The 27,624-nt window shown below is 33.7% G+C and overlaps 1 protein-coding gene across 2 annotated transcripts; it reads right to left on the reverse strand.

Annotated features, from left to right (window-relative positions):
- Window positions 1-855: 855 nt before the first annotated feature.
- On the reverse strand, window positions 856-26,515 carry LOC124367885 (chitinase-3-like protein 1). 2 transcript variants are annotated; one of them, XM_046825071.1, is made up of 12 exons: window positions 26,279-26,515; window positions 22,517-22,574; window positions 19,927-20,118; window positions 16,519-16,766; window positions 14,586-14,710; window positions 13,444-13,561; window positions 11,699-11,887; window positions 10,676-10,798; window positions 7,417-7,556; window positions 5,324-5,457; window positions 4,178-4,306; window positions 856-2,206 (listed from the first exon to the last, which is right to left on the reverse strand). In XM_046825071.1, exons 2-12 carry the CDS (start codon window positions 22,572-22,574, stop codon window positions 1,962-1,964), a joined length of 1,701 nt encoding a protein of 566 aa, XP_046681027.1. In that variant the 5' UTR covers window positions 26,279-26,515; the 3' UTR covers window positions 856-1,961. The 2 variants fall into 2 exon arrangements, with proteins under 2 accessions (XP_046681027.1, XP_046681028.1); XM_046825072.1 differs by lacking the exons at window positions 22,517-22,574; window positions 26,279-26,515 and having other exon boundaries at window positions 857-2,206; window positions 19,922-20,005.
- Window positions 26,516-27,624: the final 1,109 nt, after the last annotated feature.

Below are 27,624 nucleotides of genomic sequence, written 5' to 3' on the forward strand. Positions count from 1 at the left end.
AAATCTCACTTACAAGGTGTGTTCAAAAAGTATCGCGAATTTTGAATTTTCGCGGGTTACATATATTCGAATTTCTACTTTTTTATGGCGTTATGTTGGTACATATGTCTCTCACTTATGTTGACAATTTCGGCCATTTTGAATGTTCAGTTAATTGTTGACAGCTGCTTTGCTTGCACGTGTTTTGGTTCGTCTTCGATTTTTACCTATTAAAAAAAATGGAACAAAGAACCTGTATCAAATTTTGTGTGAAAAACGAAATTAAGTGCGCGGATGCATTCCGAATGTTGACTGTGGCATACGGAGAAGCTACTTTGGACAAAAGCAACGTTTATCGGTGGTACAAAATGTTTTCAGAAGGGCGAGAAGATGTGAACGACGAAGAGCGTGCCGGACGCCCGAGCACTTCAACAACAGACGAAAAAATTCATGAAGTGAAGAAAATGGTATTGGCCAATCGTCGAATCACCGTTAGAGAAATTGCTGAGGACCTAGGCATATCGATTGGCTCGTGCCATTAGTTTTTAATCGATAATTTGGGCATGAGACGGGTCGCCGCAAAATTCATACCAAAATTGCTCAATTTCGATCAAAAACAGCATTGCATGAACATTGCTAATGAGATGTTGGAATCTGTCCGCGACGACCCGAATTTGCTCCAGAGGGTCATAACTGGTGACGAATTGTGGGTTTTTGGTTATGACGTGAAAACCAAAGCTCAATCATCTCAATGGAAGCTGCCGCACGAACCAAGACCGAAAAAAAGCACCTCAAGTTCGGTCGAATGTGAAAGTTTTGCTTACAGTTTTCTTCGATTGCAGGGGCGTGGTGCATCATGAGTTCTTGCCACAAGGTAGAACAGTGAATAAGGAATATTACCTGCAAGTTATGCGCAATTTTCGCGAAGCAATCCGCCAGAAACGCCGGAATTTGTGGAAAAACAAAAATTGGCTTTTGCACCATGATAACGCCCTTGCTCACACATCGCTACTTGTATGCGACTTCTTGGCCAAAAACAACACACTAATGATACCGCAGCCACCGTATTCCCCAGATCTGGCCCCCTGTTACTTTTTCTTGTTCCCGAAACTGAAGAGGCCCATGAAAGGACGACGCTACGCCACGATTGACGAGATAGAGATGGCATCGAAGGAGGTGCTGAACAAGATACAAAAAATGATTTTTTGAAGTGCTTCGAAGATTGGAAAAAACGTTGGCACAAGTGTATAATATCCCAGGGGGGTTACTTTGAAGGGGACAAAATAGATATTCACGAATAAATAAATAATTTTTTTTTTAAGTACACAAAATTCGCGATACTTTTTGAACACACCTCGTAGTTGGCCTCTCAGCTAGTGGCCATCTCGGTAATTGCGAAACCATTTGCAACACTTCTACTCATATTTAAATGGCTGACTCTGTAAATGTCAGATTTAAATTTAATCCTTGAACACTTGCAACGTTTACTTCAAGGTTCAAACTTTTTATATTGGTTATTGATATATATTCACAGCCCATTATATGAAGTAGTCACTTCTGTCAGTCAGTTCCACTACTGCCTTTCCAGTTTTTACATTTATAATAATTATACTTTTTTATTATTTACAGTGTGATGAAAAGTATCATTCATAACCTATAGTATTTATTCAACCTGTCCTTGATAGAATTTCCATATTTGGCTATCATTTTGGATAGAAAACATGATTCTGTACCAAAAAAGAACACTTTTGGTACTAGTGATGAACTTATTATTCCAGCTGCGACATATATCACTGATTTTCCTTTGAGTTTTAAGTGATGAAGGTACACAATTCTGAACACAAACAGATGATGTTAGTCCTTTTACGAAATTGAAAAAAATCAACTTCATAAACAATATGGCTGTTTGGTCTTATAATAGTTAATCATCGAACGCGATAAAACGTTCTTAGGTAACACAAAGTATTTGGTATTGTACTTCCTCAGTTGGGTAAAGGCCTTCCTAGGACACCTGAATCTATATTGATCTTGTCTATGTTTATAGTGAAGTTCGTAAGCACTATAGGGGTGGGCGCTTTCTTCAGGAATAAAGGAGGAGAAGTTACAGTTAGAGACGTCACAGTGGGTCCGTAGTCCGATGTGTAAGTCTCTAGATTGGTGATCAGAGGTGAGCGATTGAGTGTACGTGCCGGAGCGATCAGAAGTCTTTCCAACACTGATACTCCACCTAGGGGCATAGGCTCTCTTAACTTGTGGAAAGCTTGGTAATCCAATCAAAATGTTGTGATAATAGATATGGTATTCTCTGCAACTCAATATTATGACCATTGGTTGTAGTAATGCTAATGCTGTAATCTTAAAAATTAATTTACTATACTGGGTGGAAACAAATCTTTCCCCTCAAAATGTCTTACATGAAATTCAACAGTTTTAAACAGCAATCTTGTGACACATGATGAAAAAGAACAAGGAAAGTTTTTTTCTTAATTGTAATTTTAAATTTTAATTGTAATTTTAATTTTTGTTTTTTTAATTGTAATCCAAAAATGGGATGGAGGGCAACTAAAAATGTTTAAAAGATAACTCTTACAATGTGATAAGATAAACAAACATAGAAAATTACCAGGTGAAAATGAAAATGTTATCTTCTATATTTTAGATTAAAAACAACTAACCCTTATACTTCAGGGAAGTAACAATTTAATAATGAATATTGTAACATTTTTTTCAATAGATTTGCTTTGGATGGGTGATTTTTATTATTTAAACCAAAATATAAAGTTCTAAACATAAAAAAGCCACCTTTTTGTATGAAGACAAGATCAAAGATTTTGTGAGCTGCCTTAGGTTTCTTTAATTTTCTGATTTTTCATTAGATGGATCATAAGATGGGCACAGCTATTTGAAAAATTTGTATTGCTCTCTATTTCCTCATTTTGGAAAGGAGGCATAGTTAAAAACATACTTGAAATATATTTAACTAATAGCAAATTTAATCTTTGCTATAGATTTTTCTATCAGAAACTCTATTAAATAAAAAATTATAAACTATTAGTGTAAACCTATAATTGTATAACTAACAATTCAGTACCAGTGAGACTCCACAATTAAAATTCTGAAGTGAAAATATATGAATTTGAGAAGTTCCTATTTAAAACGCAGTTTTAAACTTGAGCCTCGTGTTGAAAGTGGAGCCTCAGATGCATTGTCAGCAGCTAACTTGTGTACTCTTTTTAACAACACAGACATGACGGTTGATCTACATTTAGTGATAATAATTTTCTTAAAAGTTTTTAATCATTTCATGCAGATAAATCTTTTCCAATATTTTGTTCTGGACTGTTTTTTATAAAATAATGAATACAACAATCAATTTTCACACAATAATGGTCCTCATTAAAGTGTCCAGCTCTCACCAATGCTTACTCCCTTTACTCAACATAGTCAGTGAAATCAACTCCAAGATTACAATTATTTCTTCCTGAGTCACAAAAAACAAACCTCAAACATTCGAGTAGGAAATTTTAGTTCTTGCATCTGTCCAACAGATTTGTTTTAATGGAAAAGACATTTTTTAGATACTTCCACATTAAATTTATTAAAAATAGCGCTTTCGCCGGTTAAGGCATCATCAGTTTGACATTGTTTACAGAAAAAAACATATGTGTAAAATAGAATAAACATATGATAAAATAGAATAAAATTAAAAACTAACTGTAAAGACCAAAAAACTAATAAATTATAAAAGAATTATGTAGAAAAATATGGTTTGCAATTCATTAGTGAAAAAAATATTTTATACCATTAGTGGAAAAAGAAATCCATTCCAAAATTATGAATTGCAAACCATATTTTTCTACATAATTCTTTTATAATTTATTAGTTTTTTGGTCTTTACAGTTAGTTTTAAATTTTATTCTATTTTACACATATGTTTTTTTCTGTAAACAATGTCAAACTGATGATGCCTTAACCAGCGAAAGCGCTATTTTTAATAAATTTAATGTGGAAGTATCTAAAAAATGTTTTTTTCCATTAAAACCTACCTACTTCCACCAAGGATACAAAGCAGAAAATAACAGATTGGTGTCACTTTGTGTGTGGAAATTAAACTACAAAGGAAGTCTTCTAATACTCTTAAGTACAAAGAGGATAAAATGTGAGATTAGCACAAGACAATGGAAAGAGGAACACTCACCTATCCTTTTGACGAGGTCTATAAGTTGGTCAAGAATACGCTGACGTTCGCCGTCGGAGCGATCGGGAGAATCACTGCTATTAGGGCCTTCTCCATCATCAGACAATGCTGATCGTTTCATTGGAGGCTCTGAAATGCATTCATTGAGTTAAAAAAAATTCAAATAAATATAGTAGTCCAATTTGTACTGGTTCAACTTATAACAGTTAAATTTTGTACATCAACTATTAAAAACTATCTTCTTATGCAATCAGAGACTCTTGATAGGGAAACATTGCTTGAGATGTTAATGAAATATGTTACTTGTTGAAATATTACAATTTTTATTATTTTAATGGTTTTGATAAGTCAAACTCCATACATGTATACCAGAAAAGTAACACTTGGATGATGTTAACAATAGATGAACATTTTAAAAGTTTATTATTGAATACTAAAATCACAAGGATTACAAATTATCTTTGAACAAAATAGTACTTTTCATCACTAGGAGCAAAAATGGTTTTTTTTGTGCAATCTCGTTTTAAGAACGAGGCAAAGCCGAAGTCGGAAATACGATTAAGTGCCCAAAGACATTTTTCGCCTGTGTGGTAGATTTTTATCATTCAGTAAAAAAATTTAAACTTACCTGTTTTATTTAATTTTTATTACAAATAACCCAACATAATGTGATACTGTTAAGTTTACATATAAAAAAGTGGTTTTGTTTACATTTAATTCTACTAAAACAATAACAAAGTTTGAGGTTAGCATACTAAAAAAACTTGAATTGTGCACCAACTGATTTTTAGGTCTCTGTTATATAAAAACATAATTGTATTATGGGCATAATTTATTAGATTTCTCTAAAGCTCGTTAATCTTGGAGAATGTCATTGTTCTTGTTTCATTGAGCCCCTCACCACATGATCTGTGCTTACATTAAACATTCCATTGACACCTGAATGACCATTTCCAAGAGAAAGTATTCTTTAGTCACTGACAAAAAAATTGTAGTTTTTACCCTATGTTATATACAGTTTTATGGCTACATTTAAGGAAATGCCACGTGGCCAAAAGGCATAAAACTTTGAGTTAGGGATAGCACAAGAAAACAAAATTCGCCAACTACCTTAAAATAAAAAAAGTGTAGATATTTTACCCTTACCTGCCACATTGTTTTCTGTGGTCTGAGTGAAGTTGGAATTCACAAATCTTTCAGGGATGGCGTTTGTAGATGAGGTGTATGTGAACCAAGGCCTCAGAGGTTCTTCTTGGACATTGTTTGATGATTTGAATTCTCTATAAGAAAAATGCTTTCATTGTATATTTAGGCACAAATAGTAATTTTCTCATAAACATAAACAATGTTGGTTTGAATTTTGAGTTTAACTCCAGTTCACCTTTCTTTTATTGCAGTGTCTGGTATCTAACGCTGTCTCAGACTTGACTCTTGTAATCTGGAGTCATGTTTGTCTGAAGAGATCCAAAGAATCAATGACAAAGAAGCTCCAAACGAAACATTTACATCGTTTCGACATTAGAGACACCTATAAAGAGGTGACTTGCACTAAATTGTGCACCTGATGAAACAATGAGGCTAGCATTTCACCTATTTATAGATGTCTCTGATGTTGAAACAATGTAAATGTTTTGTTTTGAGCTTCTTCGTCATCGACTTTCTTTGGATCTCTTCAAATGAACGTGACTCCAGATTTCCAGTAGTCACGTCTGAGACAGCATCAGATACCAAGACACTGCAATAAAAGGAAGGTCAACTGGAGCTAAACTCAAAATTACTTTGAATCACCCCTTCCTACCATAGGTACGTTAAATGTAGGTTTACTCTGCTCCAAGCAACTTCTATCATTGGAGCTAGAAATAAATGAGTTCAACTTCATGTAATTATTATGAAATAATTTATAGTTCATCAGATTTGTTTCATTCCGTTACTTTCGTTTGCTAGGAACAAATATTCAAAGTTTAAATCAAGGTTAAATAGGGTAATTTCAAAGCAGGTGTAATTGTATAAAAGAGTAAATGAACCATTTATTATTTTACACATAAACTAGCTATGGTGGAAGGGTTGATTCATTGGTGAATGTTGAGTTTATCTCCATTTCTCCTTCTGCTTAGTGCCGTGTCACAAATCTGACACTGTAACAGATTTCGTTCCTGGATTTCATTCAGTCTATGTCCGTCTGAAGGGATACAAAGAATTCGGCGACAATGAAGACATTCAAAATGAACTCTGCAGCGTTTCGTCATCAGAGACAGCTAACCACAAAAGATGTCTGTCTGGTTTACTCAGCAACCATCCAATGTAATATAGATGCATAGGTGATCTTATTGTCTCATCTGGTGAACAATTGTGACTGCGTCAGATTTCAAACACTGCACTAAGCAGAAGGTGAAATTGAGCTAAACTCAACATTCACTGATTTTTTTTGTTTTACATTGCCAACAATACACAGGGTATTAAAAAATTCCAGCATGAGCTTGATAATTCCCTAACGAGTACAGATAAAGCAATAAAACTTGGCACATCATCACTGCACCTATAAATCTACTTTTTGAAGTAACTACTACTTTTTTGTCATGTCAGGGGGATGGCCCGCAAGGAGTCAGAAGGAAATCTTGAGAGCATAGGTCAAGTAGTAAACCAAATTAAAGGTCTTTATTAGTACATTACACGAATGTTTGAAAGTACATTAGTTTTTCAAATTCTATTGCATGTTTGGTTTTAGTAACATGTTCCGCCAGGGATTTTTCGGTATCCTAAAATTGCCAGAATATGGAAAAATCGGCCACAGCAGAAGACAATTTTGGAAATGGCATACAGTTCAAGGTAAGCAATTACAATTTTACATGCTTGTTAGAAATCAAATCTAACTACAAGGTAAAGTTATTTGATGGGGCTTACGTATAATGTTCCTTGTTTATATGAAATAAAATACAAAAATTTGTTAAATCTTTATTTTTTTTAAATTAAAATACCTTGTGTAAAATTGTTTTAGAAAAAAACTATTTGATAAACTAAAATTAAATCTTTTTAAAACATCAACATTATAGACAAAAGTTTAGCTAATAAATTAACCATTTGTTCAATACTTTAGGAGTTACATAACTTGTAATAGGTACTTTATTTTATAAAAATTTAGGATAAAGTATCAATATGTCTTAAAATACACTATTATTCTTAAAAACCCTCATTAAATTGCTCCTATTTCCTACACAATTCATCTTTTATTTTATTCTTACTGTACAACTGATGCCAGTAATGCTTCCTTCCCCGACTCAATAAGTGGAAACTTCTTCCCGTGACAGTCTCCTCTGAAATCATCATAATCAATCGTCCAGAACATGAGACCTCCTAAGTCTTCTTGAGCTGCATACTTTGCCTGCACATAACAAAATATTTCTAAATAGGTAAATAAATTATACAATATATTTTAAGGCATTGTGTAAAATTATACCACACAGATTTATTTTGAAATTTTCTAAAGTTAAAAAACTGCCATTTTTATTATTTCGAAGGAATTTGATCTAATAATGGAATCCTCTTTCAAATGAAAATGAGAACTGAACTTATAATATGATAGACCATTTGCTACTTCTCATTGATTCTTAGAAAGTTACATGACAGTTATTTATCCTTGTGACAAAGCAGGCTTTGGGTAGACACAGAGAGTATTATATTTACAACCACACTGAAGTTGCAGGTATTGCACAGTTAGCTGACAATAAGTAAAATCTACTCTACATGTCAGAATCACTAAAATAAAACTCAGACACAAGCACTTTATTTCCCTTTAATTCTTTTTTTTTCCTTTCTTTTCGTTCTCACTGTATAGATTGTTTGTTGCATGGCGAGTAAGTGTATAAGATTACTTAAATACTAATAAAATGTCATTACTCAACATTTCTTTTTACTTACAGGCATTACTTAGGGTTGCAGAAGATAATTCAGGTGCACGCCTTAATTACAAGTGTATTGATAAATTGACTGTGATTGTATTACTACTTTTCAATAAGCTTTGATAAATGTTTTCTTGACCTTAAAAGATGCTCATCTAAAACAATGAGCTATCAAATTTAAAAAGTTAATAAATTGTACGAAGTAAGGATTAAGAAAGAAACATTTTGGATAGCCAGAAAGTTCTGGATAGTGTAGGTTTGGATGTCATTTAGAGCCATGGAAATAGCTTTTATAAGCTTGAATGACTAGCTGTTTCCTGCAGCATTGCATGCTATTTGTAAAATTTGCCCATGTATGAGCACTTCTGGTTCAAATTAATTACATTTCTAATGCAGATGTAGAGTTTACCTTATTGCCACTATCAAGAAAATCTGTCAAAAGTGTATGTTTATAGCCATTGTACACGTACATATACTTTATTATAAAGTGGTCTAACACTCAAGCTTGGTCTAACGTCCGAGCCAAATATGCCAATTCAGAATCTTTGTATAAGTGACCCAAATAAAAGGAAAATTCATCACCAGTGTGACAAAGAATAGCACGGTAAGAGAGAACTTCACCATAAATGGGAAAAGAAGTTACAAAGTAAGCAGCTTTCAGTTCCAGCTACAAAAAAAATTACCATCAACGGGATTTGGGGTCACAAAATAAGCAGCTTTCAGATCTAGTAGAAATAGAAATTGATGTATGTAGAATGTATTCGTGAAAGTCTAAGAGTGCATGAAACAAGTGAACATAGAGAAGAGAGTGTATGTTACAATATGAGAATTTCCTGCAACTTAAAAAAGTGTGGTCCAGCTATATGTATGCCTCTTGTTGTTGAGTATGGTTTAAAACATATATAAAGTTGTATAAGAAAGCAAATGTACGATTTTCTAATTACCATTTTGAACAAACACTTGTAAGGTAGTTTATGAAACAATTGCGGAATACTGAAGAAAACCAGATTCCTAGTTTGTCAATGGCCATAGAGGGTTTGTTATACTCTGAGATACATATTTTTTCAGACTGAAAGACTTATCTTACAAAGACTGCATCATGTACCAGAATGTACAAAGGCTCAAAGAAACATCCCACTGGTTGGGTGTAAACGCAGAGACACACAAACCAGCAGTTTTAATTTGTAGTGAGATGTGGACCAAAGAGTAGATAACATAAAAATTCTATTGTACAGAATTGAGCATAGGGCAGATGACTTAGAGGCTAAAAGGAGGCATCCTCATAGGCTGACAGTATATAAACAGCAGAGCATGATATTCCATGTTGTGTTCAGTTTCAGTGAATGGTATGGTAAGAGGGTGGTTGCTGTTACTTCATGACAGGCCTATTCAGGGACATAGCAGTGTGTGCCGGATATACCTTCCAACCCTTCTTCTTCTTCCTCTTCTATGGGGCGGCCTATTGCCATGCACTTAAGCCTCAAGGGCCTTTTGCGCACCCCAGAAGCACACCATGAGGCCTACCAGTCTACGGTTTCAGCAGTTCTATAAACCGCTGAAAACAATCGATCAGGTCTTCCTGGGGAAATTCGCCACCCTTGTCCAAACTACCAAATATGGTGTACAGCTCCCTTGCTATTGCAATACAATCAAAGAGCAGGTGTTCAGCAGTTTCCTCCTGCTTGTCACACATTCTACAGAGCGGATCCTCCCGAAGGATGCCGACTTTGTGAAGATGCTTCCTCAGGTGACCATGTCCCTTAATCAGACCTATAACCCGAGAAGTCATCAATCTACTTAGTGAGAGAAGGTCAGATGCCACCCTGAACCAGAAACTAAAACAGATGATAGTTGCAACCCTCAATGTGGTGTGCAAAGTCATTGCAGTTGAAGACTTTGATATGAATAAAGACCATTCCTTCTTCTGAATGCTTCACTCCAAAAACCTGATCTCATGCCTGCCAACAGGTACCTTCACTACACGTGGGAACAGACTTATTGACATTGTCTTTTCCAAACAACTTTGAAATATTGAAGTATCATAGAACCATAAACATATTTTTTTACACACAATGTACCGGAAATTCCTGAACAAAGAAGTGATGCTTGTAAACGTTGTGGAGACCATTGAGGGGGGAGGTTGTTGAGGTATCAGGTAGAGTAGGAAAATTAAAGGGACAAGACCTACTCATGGCTAAATCGCTGACCACATTCTTAATAGAAAGCTTAAATCCAACAGCATATCTTCAAGGCGTAAAAGAAGAGATACCACAATTCCTTCAATCTGAACAAACTGAAATGGCAACTGCTTCTAATACATTGTATCTCAGCTTCTGTGTTGGAGAATGCCTGATGCTGTAAAATGTGGCATTCAACACAAAAAAACACATGTCAGTACATTCCAAAACAACCTAAATTGCAACAGACCGAATTCCATTCAAGTTGTAAAGTTCCCAAAACTTGTAATTGAAAGGACAGTTTTTACTTGGAAGCACTCATAAAATTCCAAGATAATTTGTATTTATCTTAACACATATTTAAATGTTACATATAATACACTAACAAACAGGTATGTTTTGTTATAAAAATTAATAATACCTACTTTTAACTTGACTGAATTGATATCTTCAAAACCAACAAAATAATTGTTATGGCGAGCAGTAACTCCGAACGGTGAAGAGGGATTTTCAATTTGCAAATTTCCAGATTTCAAGAGTCTGCAAATCTGAAACACGAAAGAAATTATCATGTTTTATGGAACAGAAGAATAAGACTTTTCTTGTCAATAACCAAGAAAATTAAGGTCTAGAAACAGTAGTCCATAAAAAAACTTCACTCCTGAAATTACGTACGCTAACCTCAGCTGGGATAAACATATTGACCAAATAATATGTAAAATTATTCTGCACTGTATGATCGAAGACACGTCATATTTTTGTAACATACCTATTCTGAAAACTGTTTTTTATGCTCATGGTTAATGAAGGAAATAGGATTTTTCTTACACAATCCTTCCATTGTCAAAAACAAACTTCAAACTCATGTTTAATCTCGCATCTCTTATGGTGATTGTGTCTATGGCGCTACTTTTCTCAAAATCCTAATAGGATTCTCAATTTGCAAAAAGAGCAATAAGAATAATATTATATTTAAAACAGGATAACTCTGTAAAACATCATTTTTCAAACCTCAAAATTTTAACAAATTATACTATTTATTTTAGAAAGTTTTATGTATGTTAAACAATGAAACAATTGTTTCAAATTATATGATAAGCCACGCCCATACAATACAGTACTGTTTTGACACAAACTGGAAATTTTTAAGAAAAATATTCAGGAGTAAATTTTTTTAACACATTCCTAAAAGCATTACTGACATACAAAATAGAAACAGATTTAGGAAGATTTTCAAGGACTATATTGTTGGTAAGGCTTTGTATTCCTTAGAGGAAACTTTGCTATCACTAATATTTTAGTATTTTATCTTAATACTCTTTATACAGTATTAAAATTTTAATAGTTAATTATCCATTTCAATCAATTGACACCATTCAATGTACAGAATGTGCAAACATGAATAAAGATTGTTGTTAATCATCTATTGTCTACATTCATGTACTAACCTCAAAATAAGGGAGGGATCCCTCTGCCTTGGAAAGATGTTCCTCCAAGCCAAACCCATCCTCGAGGTGGAGGTCACTAATGTGTTCTTCCGATCCATAAATGACCAGGGACCGTCCGTAGGTTGGCACACCTAGAATTAGTTTTTCCCTATCCACTCCCTGACCAAGGTAATATTTGACTGTAAAATCCTGCAGAAAAATATTACATACAAATTAATAATAATTATCAATGTTTGCTTTTCAACTTACACTAACAAGTATGGATGCTAATCCTGCACTAGTCATGTTTTGTTTGAAAAGTTTATTTTTGCACATAAATGTGAAAATCTGTAATTACAAAACGTCTTAAAACAATTAAAGATATAGATCAATACTTAAATATAAAAACAATGATCTCATTTCATTACTTAAAGTAAATTGTATTTTATTTGTACAGAATTAAAAAAAGTAATGTGCTTCCTGGAATCTGAAATCATGTTCATGTTGAGGTCCAACAAAAGTCGGCAACAATGAACTCCTTACATCGTTTCAACATCAGGGACATCTAGACTGCCAAATATAGTGTACTCGTAATCTAGTTGAAGAGATATTCTCATTGTCTCATCATGACTCCAGACTCCATGATTCAAGTCTGTGACAGCGTCAGATTCCAGACACTGCACTACGAGAAAGGTGATCTGGAGCTAAACGTAGAATTTAAATTGAATCAACCATTCCCACCATAGCTATGTTATATGTAGACCTATTGATCAACTATTTTACCCCAATATCTCAACATTTACAATTAGTGATGTGCTCCTGGACATCATGGGGTTGCCCAGATGTAAGTGACGGATTGGTTTATTTCTGTACCCAGTGTAGGTTCCACTGGAAGATGTATAAACTTACCAGAAGTGCCTACCCTTCTTGGGATTGTGAGAGTGGTTAGAACACCTATATTCTCTTAAATGTTCATCTTTACCCAACTTAAGCCTCACTGTATATGAAAAGATTACAGAAAATTGAAACATGTCATGGATTGCAAAGGTATTATTTGAGGCGCAGAAAAAAGTACAAAATTCTCACTGGAACAATTTTCCAGATTGCTGTGCGTTGGACAGACCTAGTACTATCACTGATGAGACAGTGCAAACAGTGAAATCTGCCATCCTAGTTACAAATCGCAGTGAGATTTCTACGTTTGAATCATCTTTCATTTGATAGGTGTGATATTAGAATCATAGCAGGAGTTAGTGGTACTTGAATCAGTTTTAGATCATTATATCCGAAAAGTACAGTTTTACGGGCAAAAAGTAGTAAATAATCTTCTGAATACCTTAAGCACTTCAACATAAGAATACTAGTAAAACAGGTTTACCATAATTAATTACTGTGAATGATCAAAAATTAGTTTTTATATCCAATATGATCAGATTTAAATGTCTTTAATCATACAGTTTTCTAATCTTTTAATGTTAATCTTATTGTTTAATCTATGCTAATCTTATTATTAGGAGGATTACAAAGTAGTTTTTTTAAACAGTAGATTTATGATTGATATTTAACTATAAAATCAATAAGTTTGATTTATTTTTTTGATATAAATCTTCGGTATTATTACATATTATTTTTATTACAATACCAAATATGTAATAGTTTCAGGCTAACCATACTTGAAATCATAAACCGATCAATACAAACTAAACTAAATAGTAACATGAGTAATTTCCACCACCATTTTGAAGACTACAGGCAGATTGACTTACAATATTGCTTTGGGACTTGTCGTTAAGACCAGAAGAGTAGAGTGGGGCAAATTGACTCGTCTCCGTCTCTACAGGAATCCGGTAGTTGAAGGCGAAAACATTCATGAAATCCAGATACCTGTAGTAAAACTATAATTAAGAATAGGTTCAATGTACTGTGAAGGAAACGGGATTTTTCCGGACATTTGCTATGTTTCGAGATCTGCAACCTGAAGAAGAGATCAGATTGCAGATCTCGAAACGCAGCAAATGTTTGGAAAAAATCCTGTTTCCTTCACAATCCTCCCATCGTTAAAAACAAAACCTCAAACAAAGAATTCAAGTACTGTTGATAATCGCATCTAAATAAATAATTATTAGGGAAGTAATCAAAACTGTGATTCGATTCAGGCTCTGTCTCGACGTTTTAATAAAGCCTTCGTTCATCCCTCCTCTTAACCCCTCTCCTTAACACCATTAGCCAAAACAGCTAATTGTCTAATTAAGACAGGTACATCTAAGTTGACAAACAATGGGGCTCTTATTTCTCTTAGAGGTCATAGTCAGTAGTGTAACTAGGAATTGCCTTAGTGAGGAGGGGGTTGAGTGAATCTGATTGATGACCACACACCACACTGAGCGGTATGGAATAAAACTGAGTAAATCTAAATTTGTATTACTTTCTCCTAAGGTTCATTGACAGTCTTTGGCTTTCAACCCTGATAATTCAAACTTAAGTTTGTATTAGTTAGGTAGGCTTAGTTCAAAGTAAAACATTTAACTGCTGCTTTTCAAACAAGTTGGATTGATGTTATACAAATATGCCCCCCTCGTACCCCCCTCCCTCCTCATAGTTACAAGTTACACCACACTATTATCTGCTGATACACCATAGCAGTGCATAACTCTGAAAGAAGCAAAGAAATCAGCCACAGTCTTCACGAAATGATGGACTGAAAGAAAACCGTTTCATTTGAAAATTATGAACAACTACATGAAAATCTAGTATTAGCAATGCGCTCATTTCAAATAACTACTAAATCGTGAGTGTTTCTTAATTCAGTGAATGAGTGTGCTTGGGAGCTCAAACTTTGTTTTGGTTTGACCTTGTATTTAATTGGTTTCATATAATTTAGTTAGAAAATAAATTAAATAAAACTTACTTGCTCAGACTGTGAATGTCGAATCTCTCGTCCAATACTTTGGGGTCGTGAGGAACATCTATTGATATCAGAAGGCTGTTCTTGCCAGTTGCTCTACTTTCTTGCTCAAACTCTTCACGGAGTGCCTGGAACAATAGTTTTTAATTTGGACAAGAGTCTAATAAACAGCATGTATCAGAACTTGTACAATAACCAACCAGAATGTATTAAAAATGTCAAAAGGAAACTTTTATGTCTTGTAAATATTTTTCTTAAAACGCACCCTTTGAAGTAACAGCTTTAAAATTTTAAAAAAATTGTACTTTTCTGAAGGAGCAACTATGCTATTGGGAGAAATAGTACCTTTCGAGTAGAAGATACACTAATCAAACAAATGGCACACACACGCACACGCACGCACACACACACACACACACACACACACACACACAGTACATTGTAGGTGTGCAATCTGTAATATTGCAAAAATAATATCTTAGAAATCCATGAATTTTAAAGGATATTCTTATAGAGACTTCCCCCTAAAAAAAGACATGTTATAACACTAACTAAATGTATTCTTGAAAATCATAAAATTGGCTATGCTTTCAGATCTGTGCAAAAAATAAATAAATTACATTTCAATTTTTTTTAAGAGGTTCCACTTTTATGAAAATTGAGTTTTAAGTTTGGAGCTTTACTGGTAACTTCCTTAGTCAGGAAATGCCGTAACTGCCAATAGATGGGAAGATAAAGAATGATTATACAGAGTCTCATACTGACTTGGCATTGAGATCCAAAAGCTAAAATATATAAAATTGCATTTCGTACGTTCCGTCATACCTCGGTTAATTACGTTCATGTCCATGCCGTGATATGATAGCATTTTTTTGACGTCTCTATCACTATTTATTACATTTTAAGTTTCATATTGTTTTTTTATGTATTAACTGTGTTCTGTGTTATTTGTTTTGTGATGTTTTATAACGATTATTTTATTTCAGCTATGATGACGATGCAGTCGCATCAAAACATGTTATTTATTGAGCTGTACAATGGTATTTCAGTAATCTAGTCTTTGTGGCATTACTGTAGGGGGAGAGGGGTGAATCCCCACAAGGATACAAGATAAAAATATATGTATATAATGGCTATTTTACTAGTTTAGAATGCAGCAGTTAATTAGTTTTATTTTGAATTAGGACTATCTAATTGATATTTATTCTGATTTATTTCATATAACCCAATCTGATGTGTTCTTCAATTTGATTTATCCTTCCCTCCCTTCACCTAAAGCCAAGTCCTAGCTACACCACTGTTAGTCCTACACAATTAACTAAGCAATTTATTTGTATTTGTAATCATATTCATCCTCCTAGAAGGGTTCACTTCTGGCTGGTTTATACCTTCTAGTTGAACCTATACCGGGTACAGCAAAAACCAATTTGTAATTGAATTTAGGCAACCTTATGGATGTCCAGGAGCGGCACATCACTAACCACAAATGCCAAGATATTGGGGTGCAAGGGTAGATCGATAGGTCTCATCTACTGCAGCTGATGACTGTTGAAGTTGGTGGAGCTCCCTAAGTGTTAAGGGCTGTTGCTAGCCTAGACATAAGGGCATACCGCACCCTGCCTGCTTGCTTTTGACTGGAGAGGCTGATACAGAGCTGGCTTCCCCTTCTTCGGAGGACACATGATGGAGATTAATGCCTAAAATCCTTCCTTTTGGATCTGGAGAGGTGGCCCCTAACCCCAACCTTAGCCATCCAGAATATTCTGTCACTCCAGAAGCAGCGCAATGGTCCTTTTAGGACTAAGTGCAATTTCTAAGCTTCTTGTCCTATGAGAACAAATCATTATTCATTGTGTAGCTGGGACGACTATTATTTCTGTCTATATGTATTTCTTTCTGTTCAGTTATGTTTTTTTCTACAACACGAACAGCATACCTGTAACAGCAGAATGTAATTCACTCTGTCGTCAGCGCTGCCAAGAGGGAAGCCTGGGCGGTGCCAGCTCAGGTTAATCCCACCGAGCTTGTTGGTTCGGAGAAACTGCACAGAATTTCTGGCAAACGTCCTCCTCCGTTCCTCATCTGCAGCTATGGCTGACAACTTGTGAGACAGACCTTTCCCTACAGCCACCATCTTCACAGGATTCTTCTTGTAATACTGTTCAGAGCTGGATTGTGGATATCCTGCAACAGGAAACAATACTACTTAAAGGTCTTTAACATTTTGAATCTCCATCATAAGCAGAGTACTTACTGTGATCTGATATCCGTCATATTGATCTGATATTAGAATACTAGATGTTGTCCTAGTTTACAAAAGAATTTTTTTCAACATTCTGATATTTGGTACATACATAGAACAATATTGCTAATAAGTAGGTTTGAGATGTCGGCATTCTGTTATGATGGAAAAGCTTTAAAACTATATACAGGGTGTAAATGAAAATACACCAACAAACTTAAGGAGGTTGTTCCTGGGATCAAAACAAACCAAAAAGTCCTATAAAATATATAGGACTATTTATAGGACATACATTTAATGTATGTCCTAAAATGTTCTCTGTCTGTCCGCCTGTTTGTGTTTTTTAGGACATATATTTATAGGAACTTTTTGGTTTGTTTTGATCCCAGGAACAACCTCCTGAAGTTTTTCAGTGTATTTCAGTTACGCCCTGTATAAGTCTAGTATATCTGAGGATCTGAGGTATTTTTGGGTATTAACAATCATACAACATTTAACATTAACAATGTTAACATTATTTGTAATAAATTTATCATAGTGTAATTTAGATTGGATATTTTAGAGACACTTTCTTTCATTCCTACGTCTAACATATTCTGTTGCTGTGATGTTATAGTACAAGGCATATCGTTGCAAACCTGCCTTTTTGGCTTTATTGTTTAGCAACGTAAAGATATGTCAATTAATAATTTTAATACTGGCGTGTTGCTAGAAACTAATCTTCTATACTCATGTGAAGATTAAACAGTATACTTCAGGCCTAAGTGTATTAAAGAATAGTTAATTTGTCCCATCCAGGCTTGTAATTTTATACCTTGTTATACTGGTTATCTAAAAAGTCTCCCCCCCCATTAAGTTTGTTATGAATAGTGATGGAATGATTTACTTGGGGGGATGTTTATATGACCAATTGAGGAGATTTTCGACGTAAGAACATTTTTTACTCTCCCTCTCTAAATGGGGTATTTTGGGGGTAAGTCAAAATTCTTAAATAGGATCCCCTAGCATGTGACACCTCATATTAAAGGTATTATAAAAGAAGAAGAGTGGTGCAAACTAGAGGTCTCTAATGTTACTCTGTCAAATTTGGTGGCTAATTAAAATTTGAATTTTTTATAAAACCCCCACAGTTTAAATTACATTAAAAGTAATTGTAAGGCAGATAAAATATTCACTCACTAGTTATTTTGACAACATAGAACACAGAACCATAAAACAAGTCATTACAAGAATCAACAAACATCAACAACAAACTATGATTAACTTAGTATTTATTAGGCTTGGTTTTGTCTAACCGAAGCATATTAGGAAGTCCAGGGGGTACAAATTGCTGATTTTGCCATATCATCTCTTATTGTTTACAAGTTAGTATGTGAGACACATTTAGACCATTTTGACTCAGTAACTGGACTTCCCCCAACCTTTGCGGGACTTCTCCAAATCCCACCCACACCTGAGGGGGTGTAAATATTAAAAATTTCATCAATTTACTTTTAGTTGTTTTTTTTAATTTGGTTTTGAGTAATCTTTTCTTACATATTTAAATCTAAAATTATAACTTAACCATTTATTATAGATCCCAATTCGAATTGCATTCCAAGTTAGGCCAAAATTAGTGTTATTATTCGGTCATGTTTTATAGTTACATACATACACACATATAGATTCATAATTTAGAGCTGGTTGTGTTTGAAACTGTGGTAATCCAACAAAAAGGGCAAAGAGAACAGAAGATTAATATTTCAGATGGTATATAAACCTTTTATTAATACAACAAAATCCGTTTACTAAGCATTTTATATATTCTGGATTGAGCATGTTTTTGTTCCTCAAAGTCTCTTAGTAACATTCTACATTAATTTATAGTTTCATCTTTGCTAGGAAATAAAATAAACATAACCCCTTTCTTGTCTCAGATCAAAGTGCACATGATTTACCACACTCATTAAAACTGTTCGTCTTTGGGTATCTGTGTTTTCTGTTTCCAGATGTTTGTTCAGATTCTGGAATTGTATGAAAAGTCTAAGTTACATCATAATCACAATATGCTATAAAGACTATTGCTGTATTAGATAAGAAATGGCAGAACACTTTTAAGTCACTTTTTTCGCTAATCTGTGAGCACAGCTTATAATAACCTAAGCGGTTGGTCACAATATAATAAGATCATACAAAATTTGTTAAATTCTTCTGAAATGATTGCATTCTACGTTGTCTGCTAATTATCTCATCAACTTTCCTAACCACATCATTCATCATGTACATAAGAGAAGGCCATCCACCTCTTGTTTCATCATAGGTGTTTGTCTGACATTCAATGAACTTCCTAACCCACTTGCACCATTCAATCACTCACTGCACATTCACTGCAAATCTCTGCAACATGATGATGGATTTCTACTCTCTTACCAAAGACATTCCAAATCTAGAGGTCTCACTGAGATTAGTATCTAGGACAAGGCAACAGAATTCGCTATTTTTTTCTCTAGATCCTCTCAATGTTAGTAGTACAGTACACCTTACTATCAGATAGTGCTTTAATATTTAATTCTGTGAGACCCAGTGGCGTAACTATGGGGAGAATGAGGGGGGTAGGAACCCTCCCTTAAAGCCTAAGATATGTTCTTATGACAACAATCCAACTTTTTTAAAATACAGAAGTCAATATTTTGCTTTGTTCAGAATTATTCCATACCCTCCGGTGTAGTCTGCTCTTCATTCAGATTCATTCCCCCAAAGACAAGTTTTAGTTACGCCAATGGTGAGATGGCTCCTTTCTCTTTTCTATGGTGTCAACAATCCCATAAAAAAAGGTAAAAGATTGAATCTCTCAATTGACAGGAAGATCATTTGATTTAAGTATTGTAAACAGCATACAAACCACAATTGTAATGAACTGTTATGGCATCAGTTTGTTGCCTACGAATAAAGAACAATTTAAGCGTGCATGCATAGAGTATAAACATAAGAGCTACGCTGCCATTAGAAAATAATACTACTTACTTTCCATACTAATACTAATACAAATTTAGAAATTAATTTGGCCGCAGCAGCTATTTTAGTATTTTAGCCATGATCAACAGAAGGAAATGCTCACCTAACCTTTTTCCCAGTCCAAGTAGATATGGTGGGCCTCAAATCTGTCATTATCATCCAGTGTTGCATAGGCATAGATCAGGTGAGTACATAATCCTGGATCTAGGTCCCGGAGTGGGAATATTCCCGATTCGGGAATGTTTCTGTTCCTCCCTGTGTAGAAACATACAATCTTCTTGTCCTTCCACGTTACTGGAACTGAAACTTAAGTAATTAGTAATATCTATTAGCAATACTAATTAGAAGTAATATTTATTTAAGTAATGTAGTGTTTACTACAAGCTTCTTCACGTAGGCTATATTATAAACCATTTAAATAAATTTATAGGTAACTAAGTTCTAAGTATTCCTATTCAAATTGCAATGCTACATTGCTACCACAATTAAATTCTTGGAATATATATTTGCCTTACTGCAGAACAGAGGTTAAATTGAAACTGTCAATAATTCATACATGCCTATACAGTGCAAGGTTTGTGTTGTGATGGCTGAACTATTAAGTAACAAACAATATGATCAACAGTGTCTATATCCCGAGACTATTAGTTCATCTCCACAGTAAAATCAATGAGAAAACAGGTCAAATAAAACAAAATTTAGCCAGAGTTTGTAATATATTTCTTGGAAAACAAAAAACAACTAAAAAATGGTTTCAAAACTTTTTTTAGAATAAATTAAAATATGGAATTTCATTTTTAAAGTAATAATCATGAACAATACTGTGCATAATAAAAATATTTGTTGCTCAAAATGTCTGATATTGGTAATATTTGTGTGGCGACATTCTAGATTTTTAAACCTTGTACCATACTAATTAAACAATTTTAATTTAATTCTAATTGTTTTTCTTTGTGTTATATTGTTAACGAAGTACAATTAGTTGAATAAAATTAAATCTTGTTTTAGCTGTTCACCTTGAAATGCTCAAATAAGGATGCATCATTTTACAACCTGTTGACCTTGAAAATATCTTCCTGCTCATTTCTTAATTTGCTTTTAGAGGGTCAAAGACCCCTTTAAATTCAAACACTAGGAAAACACAGAATGGAAAATACCTTTACACTGATATAACTTTCACAAAATTGAGGCTATACAAGTAAATTTCAGGATACCAATATGAGAATTAGAAAAATATGTTTCAAGTAATCGGTGATTACTTGTCAGGGTTAGGCTTATATGAAAATTCTAAAAATTCGTTACCAAGAATCAAGTTTTGCATACATAAGTTGTAAAGAAGAAACAAAACACGTATGTGTTTGTCTAAGCATGTTGCTAAAAAGTAAACAATTGTTTGGTAATTTTTTAAATTTGTGAATATATTTAATAAATGAATTTGACCTACAATGATTTTGCATTTAGAGTCTCTACTCTCAATTTAAAATGTATGGTGCTTCAAAATTGACAGTCCAAAATTGCTTGTATGATATTATTTGCATGCTTTTACATTTATATAGTATGTTTTCCATTGAACAACACCATTACATTTTTTTTTAAAGAAAGTGGTCATCGGGAAATTTTGAAATAGAAATGTTATTTGTTACCAAAGAAATATGATTTTAATATGCCATATCTCCTTATAAAATAATTTCGAACATACATCTAGACTTCTAATAAAAATGTTTTAATTTATTTCTGATTTTAGGAAGTCAAAATAAAGAGGAATTTTGGGAATCAAACACTGATATCAGCTTCAATATTAAATAAGGTTTTGAGTTCTTTTCATACCAAAAAGTCATTCTAGTTCTACTTTAACTTTTTTTTAACAATTATGTTTAGACACAATATATAGAATAGCTTTAAGTTCAAATTAAAGTTTACACATGTACACAGCTTAGCGTAGGCCTACAGAGATTTTTCTACTCTTTCCAACCAAAACTATTCTTTATGTTAAATTTAAGTTTTGTCAGTAGACATCAATCATCATCCAAAAACAATACTTGGTACTCACGTATTATATCGACCACACCCCTACATTTCTTCAAACACAAAAATTCAACAAAAACAAACATTACCAAACAAAAACTAAACTCTTTATTGAAAAAAAAAACACACAAAACTTGTTTTTATTCTTGATCACATTCCGCCACCCAAAATGCGAGTGCCTCCGGCCATCAGCGCGGCCTTCGGCCGCACGGTGCTGCCCCGCGCTGATGTCAACGATAGAAAAACATCCCTCGAGATCGTACCTATCAGTAAAATATCAAATTCTAGAGGGGCTGATCAGACATATAAATTGAATTGTAATGAAAAGGCAATTATGTACCGTGTAAAAAACTTAATAAATCATGAATACCCCTTATTATTGTTATCGCTGGAGCGGCCGGTCGCTGAACCTTGACCAGTGGGGAAGGGACAAGTATTACGATAAGATAACACCAGACGTCTATTATGGGCAGTTACCTTAACAAAAACCATGCTTCTAAATTACCAAATATGTTGATGTTTTAAAATACTAATAGTGTGGTCGATATAATACGTAAGTACCCAATACTTTTCTGTTAAAATATTCCTGCAATAGTTTGAAGCTTGGAGTGTTTCTTGTTGAAGGAAGTAGTACTATTATTTTACAAAAAAGTATAGTGTAAAAGATTCTTACTTGCGTTTACAAAATTCCACAATAACAGGACCACTATCTGTAGCTCCTTTACCCACATCTGTAAAAAGTTAAATCAAGCAGAAAATAAATAGGCCTACAGTACTAGTATTAAGTAGTATTGCATTTATAACCATACAAAAACTTCACAAATTATAACATAATATAGATATAAATGAGAAGCATTTTCAATACAAATAGATTCATTTCTATCATTTTACTATATAAAGTGATGTATATATTACTTGGAGATATTAATGCAAAACAAAATTAATGTTATGATTTCCTTATTGGCGGCCCATCGTTATTGTAAAATTCCTCAAGCCACAGCTTGTGGATGATAAATCCCAACAATTTTGGATGGCAGTGGATGTTCTGGCTGAACAAGGTTAACCTACACCTGATGGAATGCATGTAACCTTGTACAACTCCTCACATATTGCTGAAATATACAATTTTGTCATTATCTTCATTTCAAAATCTAAAATTGAAGCAAAACATTATTTCATCTCTCAAAATTATTTTATTACTCTCAAAATGTCCTTCCATTCCATTCCTTCATATACTACCTTATTTAATTATTTAAACCGTTTAAAATTACAGCTTACTCAAAGGAGAGTCACAAAAAGTGCTCAAACTACATGTCCCACCATGATTACTCATCTTGAGCAATATGTCCTTGCTTTTGTTGATCCCCGTGACCTCTGGCATTACAAGGATGGCACCACAGGAATTCTCTGACAACATTAAAAGCCAGTGGTGAATCCAGTTGAGGGGCCATGGCCCCCTCAGAGATTTTCAAAAAGAGTGTTTCAATTAACAAAACTTCACCACTCTTGCATTCTAATCTTAAGAAACCAAATTAATAATAACTTATAAACTAAACTTTGAACGTGAGTAAATTAATTTCTAAACATTTTGTTTTTTTGTTCAATTGAAATGCAAAATCACCTGTTTACAGTGACTAAAACGAAGGTACCTCCCCTAAAAATCAGCACTGGATCCACTCTAGCTAAAAGCAATTATATTAAATTTATGGCCAGTAACTTAAGAAACTTTTGTTATTGTCTAATATACCACAAAAAAGTTAACAACTTAAAATATATAATATGTGTAAATTAACAAAAAAGTAATTTTTTTATACCAATTAATTTCCAATAGTGTTTCCACCCAATTATTACGTTTTAAACTATTTTTGAAATGGTTTTATTTCTGTGAATATACCCATTGTTTGGTTGTACGTTTTTAATTTATTTCATACACGTTTAAAAGTAACTGTTGTGATGGAAATATGAAAATGCCCTTACTAAAAAAACTGGATCTACTGAAAATATTTGTTCATTTGGTATATTAGTGCTAATCATTAATTAATGATTTTTTCTTTTGCTGAGGTTTAGGTTTTACTCTTAATTTGATATACTGTTTGGTATTTTGCTTTAATCCATGTGTAAGTTAAACTAATAAAATATTTATTCAACATTGGTACGGTTTGAAAAATGCAATTCAAGTTTTTACTATTGTATCTTTGATGTTTACCCAACATAAATTTAGGTGAAGGTCATAATTTTTTTTTTTGTATGAATCATTACCATTTTGAAAGAAATTGAAAGTTCTCTGGAGATATTTATTAAAAATGGTTACTTTTAAATAAATAAAGATCTGCAATCGGTATGATCTGTACTATGGGTCATTCATGTTTCATGTCAATTTGTTTTTGCTGAATTTCTGTAAAGTACTGTGGAGATATATTCTAAAAATAGAATTCATGTAGTGAATAGTGAACATTCTTTATTTTTATACTTATTAAGAAGTAAATGTTGAAAGTTAGTACATTAAGTTAAGGATGCTTCTAAAGACTGTTGCTGTCAATTTCCAAGTAATTTAAATTGGTTTATATCTTAATTAATTCATTGCCATTTTTAAGTTATTGTGGTTAGTTTTCTTAACAAAAAAAAAATTACACTTCCTGGATATATATATCCAGATATATATCTTTTTTTGTTAAGAAATTCTTTGTAGCCTTCAAAACTTCAAAAATAATTAGCCTACTTTACACTCTCAGCTCCATGTGAATATTAGTGGTAATGATATTATACTAAAGATTGTGTGCGAAGCAGCGGGTAACAGCTAGTATATATACAGCTGTTACCCACGGCTTCGCACGCAATCTTTAGAACCGAAGTTCTTATATTAGAGTACATAGTAAAAGCAATTATGATGTAATATGATGGGAGTCCTATAAACATTTTAAAACGTAAGTAGGCATACATCAAGTAGATATTATTTAAGTTCATGGTAAACAGTATCAGAGTTTAACTTAATTATTATATCATGTTTGGCAAGTGTAGGAGCATTTCTGATTCTAATTAATTATATATGCATTACATCACACCTGAATCTGCCTTGTCATCCCGATCAAGAAAACACAAATCTCGGATCACACAGGTCTCGGAAACTTACTTCGGTCAAAAAGCATATATTTCCAGTCCTTGTCATATATTTCAGGTCTAAGATATTTCCAGAACCATAATAGAATCTGCTTTGCTTTTCTGACGAAGAAAAAAATATATACTTACGTAGGACCGAGATGCCTACTTCGGTTAAAAAGTGCCTACTTAAGACCGTTCAAATTCACTTACCTACTATGTCACAGTTTAGGTTGCCATACTGCCTCGATCAAAATACTATATACGTTCGATTATCTAGTTCTCGGAAATGTATTTTGGTCAAAAATCGTGTTGACATAGTTGAGTTTGGCTTGTCCTGATGAAGAAAATATACACATAAGTTCGACTGAAAAGCCTATTACGACCTAGGCGGATGTCCTACATACGTCTTATGTACTTTCGGTATAAGGGGAAATTCTTATTAAGGTTATGTAACATTCCAAAATAATCGTTATTAAAGTTTTGCGTTATACCAGTCTTGCTTTTTGGACTGTAGCCAGGGAAACAATGAATCGTTGAGGCATGTCAGTGTTCATTTCTCTGTTTCCATAAGCCACTGTTAAAATGCAATATCACAATGTCAAGAAAGCCCACCAGTTTAAAGTAACTTAAGTGAAAACATTCATAACTTTATCCATTAACGTTGGTTATATAACAGTGTTTAAATAATATTTAAAATGCATTAGATTATTTAAATCCATCACTGGCGCAATCTGGATTAAAAGTTATAGGTATATTAATTCATATTTACTATCTGCATTACATTACTGATCAATCACTGTTTCCTTAATATTTCATCAAATTTAAATGTAAACAGATGTTTCAGCCAATTTGTCGACATAAAACTGAAGGATTGAACAGCTGTTTAATACCAATTTAATTTGGATTATGAAAAGTTAAAACTACATTTTTCTGAATTTCAAAATATTCAAGGTAACTTTTCTTATATTTTGCTTCATAAAAACCTTCCATGGATTTCAATGAACATTTTACAAAAAGAATTAACCGAATTGGTCCAGCCGTTCTCGAGATTTGCGCTTACCAACACATTTTGCGGTTCATTTTTATTTATAACATATATATGTTTACTTTTATGTTCTTAAACATGAAACCCCTTATACCATATCAAATGTATAATTAACTCACTTATGAAAGTTCAAAATTGAATATTTCTGATACTCCTGAATTGCTGTATGAATTCAATTCTGTCATGATACATTTAAACACAAACAATAGAATAAATGGTTACAACATGGCAAAAGTGTTATTGGTTCATTATGAAAGTAATGGGTAGTAATTAATTGTATTTGCTTCTCACCTGTGCGATTTGCTGATAAGGTTACCGGCCTCGAAGATGATCCAAGCCCTCTCACCACCTGCTTCGCTTTGTTACTTCCCCGCTCCATCGCATTAGTTCTGGCCTGTCGTGGTGGTAGGTGGGGGGAGGGGAAGGTCATCAACTTGCATCGTGATTTTTGCTTCTCCAGTCCAGAGTTATTCCGGAGCGTACTCGCTTGAGTGTCTGTAACAGAGAACACGCCGTCATGCTTATTTTGGTACGACGGACGTTCGGCCGAGGAGGAATCCTGTCCGTTGACCGTCCGTCGGCCCTAATGAAGGATCGAAGGTCACTACCCTGCCCGGTCCACACGCAAACTTGTCTGCTGTTGCGATATATCCTGCGTAAACAACATTATCGAGTTTCTCCCGATGTGAAAGTCAAACAACCTTGGCTGTACGGTTCTGCCCGAGAGATAAGATAAGGACCTTTTGCGATTATCCTTCCTACGCCACATCTCAGGAGCTCTAAATCCAAACAGTGTGTCTTTCTTCTTTCTATACCTAAGTATCATTCAAGATTAATTTCCGTAGTTCTTCCATTAGTTCTTCACAAACTAAACTTACACACACCATTGTTGTACGTTAAGTATGATTTTGATTGTGTATTCAAGTGTATTCCGAATGTAGATAAGTTTGTTGAAACCATTTTAGAGAACTTTGAATAAACCCTTTAAAGAACAGAGACCTTACCCACATTGTGGTAAGCGAACATCAGGTTTTGCACAAAATCTCATATAGCACAACGTACAAATCATTATATGAACTAAATAAAACAAGGTCTAAAAGTGTTAGGCCTATTAATTTGTGGGAATGTACATTACTTTTAAATAACTGCATAAATAACTGCATAAATAACAATTTTTCAAAACATTGGCACTACATTTTGGTAAAACCTGTCTTCAGGTGCATAAAGTGTATACAATAGAAAAGAAAATAATATAAAAACGTACATAAACAGTAAATGAAATGAACTAAATATTTCTTCCAGGTGTTGTTTTAAAATGTAGATTTTTTTGGCCAAGTCACCTGATGTTGAGTTCATGAAGGATTTTGCTCTATTATACCTATTTGAGTAGCTTTTAAAATATATTGGATTTGAATTATAATAAATTTGCCAAATAGGTTTTATAGAATAATTTTTGTTTTCAAAGATTTCTTTATGATTTAGAACAGCGGTTCGCAAACTGAGGTACGCCTAGTCATGGCCGGTGATATGAGCACTGGTGTAGACATACCAATGTGGAGTGTGGTGAAAAAGGGAAATGTTATTATGAAGGGAAATATTGAAAACAAAAGTGGCAACACTGCAAATGGATCGCGCAG

The sequence above is a fragment of the Homalodisca vitripennis genome, chromosome 8 (genome assembly GCF_021130785.1).
Source record: "Homalodisca vitripennis isolate AUS2020 chromosome 8, UT_GWSS_2.1, whole genome shotgun sequence".
NCBI lineage: Eukaryota > Metazoa > Arthropoda > Insecta > Hemiptera > Cicadellidae > Homalodisca > Homalodisca vitripennis.